The following is a 7210-nucleotide window of genomic DNA, read 5'->3' on the forward strand; positions in this document are numbered from 1 at the left end:
TATATAAGTATGTTTCATAGAACAAGGACTATCAACAAGCACAAGTACAAAAAGGCGCGTGAACTTCTAGAAGCTTTTCCTACAGGAAGGCAGCATGATGATTCCTTATTGGGAGATTCTATCTATTAGATTGTGAGACGGAAATATTGCATGTGATTTAATAGCATGCACATGCAGGTGGGGTTTTCCTTATGTCTGTTCTCAATAAATTTCAGTTGTTAGCGCTTTACTGGAATCCTCTTCCGCGCTGGTTTAAAGTATGCGCATGGATGTAAGTGTACTAGTGGATAATTCAAGTTTACTTTCACTCATCTATTGGGGTTTTACTCCAACTTGTAATTATTATTAACAACATGCCTGCCAATTTTTAACCCTAGGCCATATTTTTCAACGTTTCTTTTCATTTTCATTATTTTTCACTTCGTAAGTTTCTAGCACAAAGTGCTATTGTAGGAATCAGGCACTCGACGGAATGATAAGTATAAGAAAAGAAGATTTTGTGAAATGTCGCCCCTGCTGTACTTTTTTCTAGAAGAACGCAAACTGCGGTACGCAGAAAAACAAGGCATATTTCGTGAGAACGTACAATCTTTATTTTACAGAGGCAGTCTTGTTCACGGAAACAATATTTTGTAACATAGTAATAGTATTTTTGGAAACTATATTCTCTCTAGATGACGCCTATAGCAGAATACACTCGGTGATTTCTACTGACAGTAATTTCATGGACTCGCCAGAAAAACGAAGAAAGAAAAATTAGCACATAGTCCCGGTTCACGTAACGTTGGGTTCGCCATATATTGTTACCGCTGTCCTCTGAAAGTAACACGGATGCGGGAACACATTTCTAACATAGTTTGAGAATCCGCACTTGTTTACATTGTTCCCTACCTTCTAGCAGCAGCCAATAATGCATACAAAATGTTCATTAAAGGAGGTACATTCATTCACCACGGAGTATACAGTATAACTTGGCAGATCAGCGACAATGGAAAACTTATTTACACCTATGCGCGCGCGCAAACTGTATTTACAGCAGAGAAGGATGCCGTCTGTAAGCTACACAGCTCCCGCGAAGTATAGTTCCAGTTCGAAGCACACGCTTCCTGTCGCCAAAGTTCAGCAAAGTCTTCGCCAAGGGACTTACTCTTCAGGACGTGTCCGGGGCCGGATGGTGCGAGGGGCTGTAGTGCGAAGCCCCACGAAACGACGTCACGGTCCGCGGCGACAATAAGCAACCACGCACCGCCAACGGCAAGAGGTGTCTCTCAAGGTCATCCTTAAGAAAAGTTTGTTGCCCCGCGCAGAACGGTTGTCCTTCCAGTGGGACCCTCCCGCAAGGTTGGTATCAGCTGAAACCGCACTGTCATCACGCGTTGCATTGAGGTGGCTCTCCGTGCAAGCCACCATCAGGCTTCACACGTAGGTCCTTAATTGCTGAGTGAACGTGCAGCAGCCAGCGAGAGAGCCCTGACAGAATCTTCGAACTGAAGAGTTGCATTGAAAGCGTCGTGAGTGACGAGCAGAGCGGCACGGCACGGCTTTGCCAGGATATAGCTTCTTTCGAGTGTGCTTCGGACAAATCATCGAGGGGGCCATGGCTGCAGGCAAGGTCTGCAAAATCCTGTAAGCACTCCAACGTCATCGAGACGAGGCTGTTGGTGCTTCGTTCCCATGATGCTGTCGATGCTGAAACTCGATGGCGACGACACCGCCGGCGGTTTGCTGCTGCGTCGCTCTCCGCCGAGCACCATGGGCGGTACTGGTGGCACCGGAGGCAATGGTGGCAGCACGTGCAGAGCCGGATGGTGAACGGGCAGAGGTAGGAATGCTTGCTGGTGCTGGTAGGGAATCGGTGGAACCAGCCCCGCCGCGCCAGGAAAGAGAGGATGGTGCCTGAGCAGATCTCCGAAGAAGAAACCGTCACCGAGCGGGTCCGGTGGCTGGCGCTTGTATCGCTTGCGGCGTCTCAGGAAGCTGCCGTTGTCGAACATGTCTTCGCTGGCCGGGTCCAGCGTCCAGTAGTTTCCCTTCCCGGGGTTGCCGGGCTCACGGGGGATTTTCACGAAACAGTCGTTGAGCGAAAGGTTGTGCCGTATCGAATTCTGCCACATGGGATACTTGTCCCGGTAGAAGGGGAACCGGTTCCGAATGAACTCGCAGATTCCGGAGAGTGTCAAGCGCTTCTCGGGGCTCTGCAGGATCGCCATGGTGATCAGGGCGATGTAAGAGTAAGGCGGCTTCACCGGTGGAGCCTTGCCGTCACTTGCGGGCCTCGGCGTGTCCTCCTTGCTTTTCGCCTTGGACGAGCAAGTCTTGGAAGACTTGCCGGACTTGGACGTCGTCATTGACAGCGAAGACTCCTGATGCGTCCTCGCGGCCAGTTCGTAAGGTGTGGCCAACGCTGTAGCATTGGTGGCCACGCCGCTCACCGTGACGCTGCTCGGCGGCCGGAAAGGCCTGGCACCGGTGCTGGTTGCGCCGCTTCCGACCACGGGCAGGAACCGCGGCTCGTTGCCGGCCACCGCGGCACGACAGCTCTGGAGGCTCAGCTCGACCGCGTCCCTCATCGAGCGGCTATCCTCGGCCAGTCCGACAGCGCGCTCTTCGTTATTGCCGCGGCTCTCGTGGCGGGGCATGGGCGGAGCGCGAGGGCGGGATCTGCGTTCGCCGACGCCCACCGCTTTCGCGAGCCGGTGGAGAGGGGGAGGAGTCTTTGCGGTGGGGGCTTTCATAGCTCGCAATGTTTGGCCGTTATTGTTCGCGGCACGCTCTCGCCCCTGCGCTTTGCGATAGCCTTCGTGGAGGGTTCTCGCACTTTGGCGTTGGAGATCGCCGAAGCCTCTCTTGCTGCTGTTTGACGGGACGCGAAGAGCGGTAAGTACCCGCCCTCTCTCTCCCTTTGTCGTTTGATACACTTCGAGAGCTCCTTCCCCTCAGTTACGCACTCTGTAGATAGGCGTGCGTATATCTGGAAATGCTTCGGATCAGGAACTACGATGGCAGAAAGGGCCACAACATTACGATCCCGTTTCTTGCGCGCTGTCCCCACAACTTCTGCTACAGGAGGCCTAAATGCACCGGCCTCGTCTTCGGTGTTTCCGCCGCCAGGCTCCGTTCGCGCCGTTTCGCGGCGGATAAGGTTCCGCTTCATTTTTTTGCCCATTGCCGCACCCCGAGCAGTCTCGCAGGGTAACTTTTGCAGAGTGTGAAAAACAAGCAAACGTAAGCGCCAACAATGTGACTCGAGTTTCTTTTTGTGATTGCCTCCGTGTCGTTGGTTCCTACGCTTGCCATATGCGCAGCTTACAGCGCCTGCGCATAGTTGCTCGAAATGGAGCAGGCGCTTCTCGCGACTTCTCCTGGTCCCTGCGAGGGGGACGGGCAGCGTGAGCAGGCGGAGGAGGTTTCGACCAATCAGGCACCGCTGTTCGCTTTTGCCGTCGGCATCAGCTGGATCGTGCGCGCCTCGCGATTTTTACGCGCCTGTGGGTTCGCGGTTGCCGTAATGCGCAACAATGGCATTTGCTCCTTGCCTGGCTCTTCACCAGCCGCCCGAGTCTCGACATGGCCAGCGTGCCGTGAATGATTGAAGCGCTCTCGGGAACGAGCATTTGGGACAAGCGTGGCACCTCTTCTGTTGTCTTATTTTTACGCTGCTGCTAGCAAAGGAGGAGGCAACAACGAGTTGAAGCATTCCGTTACAACGTTTGCTAGAAAGCGCGTTGTATGCTTGCAGAGTGTCGCGTCGCGTGTACATTCGGTTTTCTTGTTGTTTTTGATCCACACAACGTTCTTTTTTCATCGCCGGCAGCTTGCCACGACAATACAAGAGCTGGGGTTTCTCTCTCTGCCTCTGTTCGCCCTCCTTAGAACGTGCACGCGCGTTTAAGGCGATTTCGCGGGCGGCGTTGTTCGCGGCTTCGTGTGAAAGGCGTCTCTTTGTAAACCGCGGCTCGCAGCTCCGCGCTCTCCTGCTGCTCGTCGAGAGATCCGCACTGCGCAAGGGGCGTGGCAAATGCTGCTCCCTGTGGGAAACAACCTCGCATGTTTCTCGCCCTGAACTGCGGAATCAGCAGCGGCGACCCAAGGGTGTCCTCCGCATCCTAGGATCACAACATTTGCTTTACATGCGGAAACCTTTCACTCAGTTGTAATTCAATAGCACGAGAGAGAATCGTGTGTCGCTGGTATTAGCTGCCTCAAGCGCGTGATGTAAAATGGCCATGTACAAACACTAATCCCACCTCATGTGTAAACGCGCATAACAGCAAGGACACCTCGTGTCTATAGCTCTTACACGTTTAGACGCGTACATGGTCAGCGGGCAAAAAAAAAAAAAAAAAAAGTAGTCTTTGCTCGCTTATAGCTCACGGAGAAGCGCGTGCATTGAAGCAGGCGTGGCTTGGGTTCTGTACGCAGAGTGCAACTGCATGCTCGTGTAATGGCGAGCGATGAACTGGGGCACATTTTCTCTCGAAGGACATCCTCGGTCAGTGCGTAATTCACATAATGGAAGACCGCGCAAAATTAACAAATGCAACACGAAAACAAAAAAAAAGGGGGGGGGGTGGAATGCGACAATGGCCCCTCGACTGTTTTTTCCACAACGTCGCCATGAAATATGTATGCATGTTGTCCGCGCATGCGCGCGTCATGCATATAGCTTTGATGAAGACGTGTAAAAAACTGTTGAGAATAGCGCTTGTCCCGTGGCCACATCCTTTTTCTTTCGCACTTTGTTTTTTCGCTCCTTAATTAGGTGAACTATCTGGAAACATTTTTCCCGCAAAATTAAACGTATTTCGTATGAACCCAACGTGGTTGCTCAGTGGCTATGTTGTTGGGCTGCTAAGCACGAGGTCGTGGGATTGAATCCCGGCCACGGCTGCCACATTCCGATGGGGGCGAAATGCGCAAACAATCTTGTACTTAGATTCAGGTGCACGTTAAAGAACCCCAGGTGGTGCATATTATTCCGCTGACATATCGTCGTTCTGGCACTTAAAGCCCCATATCTTTTTTTTTTTTTTTCTATCGTATGCAACCATTTGGTCCATGTGTGTAACAGCACTTCCAGAACTACGAATTGAGAACATGTCGCGACGTATATAGAGCGCGTAAGAAAGTGCATTTTCGGCCTGCATGCGGATAGGTGCATTGAGAGCTCACTTGTGAAATTACCAGTTTGCGTATCGCGAATTGAAATGTGTACAATGGCTGCTAAGTTCATGGAAGATCAACGCAGAATCGAGTACGTGCGTAAATTAGTTGTCCCTTTTCTTCTTTCACTATATGTCCACTAATGTGAAACATAACTTTAAAAAAAAAGTCGGCGTCTTTCTGAAGGGTCAATCCGATGCAGCAGTTCCGGAAGTCGTGTATTATGCTTAACTATCGTGTGTGATGCCTTGCTAGGAATATGTTCACGACGAAATTTTGAAAACACCTTCACTACGAGCGTAGGCATAGACAAAGTGCGATGTTTCATTTCCCCACTCGCTCCCTCAACTCATCGGTTGCTCACAGGACGGCGCCGATAACAATGGCCTCTCCTATTGATCCAATTCCTTCTTTCGGCGGTGCATCCCGGCTTCGAGGTTGGAGTCTCTGACAAAGCGTGCCGCAAGGCATCATCCCCGTTTGCGTCTCGAGGAATGTTCGTGCAGCTTTTGGCTCGCGAGTAATTCATGGCAATGAACGATCGTCCTGTAAGGCTGGCATTTATGGGCCCATCGCCCGTGGCTGTAACCACATCGCTGACGCGATGGGAAAATAGCGTGCGCGCGTGCATGGTGAGTGCGTGTGTATAGGGAAAGTATTTATTTCATTTCGATACACTGAGCGGGATTATTACACGAGTGGGTGTGCACTGCCGACAATATACAGGCGCAAGCAAATCACCCCGTATATGAAGAAATCAATAAGACATCAATAAATGTGCTCAAAATGTAATGGCACACACAAGAAAACTTGTCACTTGGTCGGGAGTACAGGATCTTAATTTCCTCTACATTGTTTTCTTGTGTTGGCTGCTCTCCTGGGATGAGGAGGGAGGCGTGTCGCAGGTACGGTTTACTATGTCAAGCTGCAAGCTTCAGATAGTGCGTGCACTGAAACAATGTTTGACTAAGAAAGGGACCAACTGCATGGTATCGCGCACGTAGCTGATGAACACCGAAGGGAAGACGAACAACAAGCGCCGGTTTACCCTTCTGTCTCTCCTGTTGCGCTAACATCAAATGACATTTGACGCGGGCGTTCTTGGCAACTTTGTCTACACATCGAAAAGGCATACGGTTTTCAACGAGTGTTTCAGTGCCCATGTAAGGTGGAGAACTTAGGAAGCTTTAGCTCGGCGGATCCTATCTAAATACATGCGATAGGAGAAATAGTTTTTCTCGGCACCAAATCTAATGAGGCTTGTTGTATCTTAAATAAAATATTAAAATCTAGTAACTGTTGGTAGGGGTTTATTTATCTATGCAGTCAATGTTATAATGAAGGTTGTTGAAAGTAGCAAACTTTGAAAAACGAAACTATCAAGTTTATACAACTCCGTTACTCAGCACTTAAAAATTGCACCACATCTTTGTAAATTGCATCTCATAGTACATCGAAAGCGGACATAATTGGTGTTACACACGGCCCCTAAGTGTACCACTAACATGTGAGTAGAACTTTTCCAACACCCTTGCAAACATTGCGTGTTGCCACATTCACGTAAGATATCATTTATTATAATAAATTGGTGTGCATTGGATGTTTTAACGGATACAGTTTGCAAAGCTGCGATATCTGTTCGTGGTGCAGAGTTATGCAATCGTTAACTTCGCCCTCCTATTATCTTTCACTTACCAATTTACGGCAATGATTAATGAAACAATTCAAACCCTAAATCAAAATTGTGCCCAACAGTCATTGGATTTTTTCTGCCTCTCTTAAAATGCAATAAATTTTATTAAAGTTGGTACAGGGGTTATCTCATAAAAGCATTTCCCCGTTTTAAATGTAGTTGAGTGGGCGGCATCGGAGTTGGGTCCGAGCTAAAGCTTCGTTTCAAAGGGGCCCTGAAACAATTGTGGCTGTTTTGTACAAACGCACTGAGTCATTAGGGTACGTCCTTCTGATCATTAAGTAAATTGTATAATGTACTATAAAGCTTTAAAATATGCATCGCTACCGATCGCGGCGGCACCGTTCCTCTGAG

General features: G+C 49.6%; 1 protein-coding gene across 1 annotated transcript; it reads right to left on the bottom strand.

Annotated features, from left to right (window-relative positions):
* Positions 1-494: 494 nt before the first annotated feature.
* Positions 495-3201, bottom strand: LOC119433136 (forkhead box protein D1). Its single transcript, XM_037700273.2, has one exon. The coding sequence runs from the start codon at positions 2733-2735 to the stop codon at positions 1584-1586; it is 1152 nt and encodes a 383-aa protein (XP_037556201.2). The 5' UTR covers positions 2736-3201; the 3' UTR covers positions 495-1583.
* Positions 3202-7210: the final 4009 nt, after the last annotated feature.

Source organism: Dermacentor silvarum, chromosome 11 (assembly GCF_013339745.2).
Source record: "Dermacentor silvarum isolate Dsil-2018 chromosome 11, BIME_Dsil_1.4, whole genome shotgun sequence".
In the NCBI taxonomy this organism is placed as follows: Eukaryota; Metazoa; Arthropoda; class Arachnida; order Ixodida; family Ixodidae; genus Dermacentor; species Dermacentor silvarum.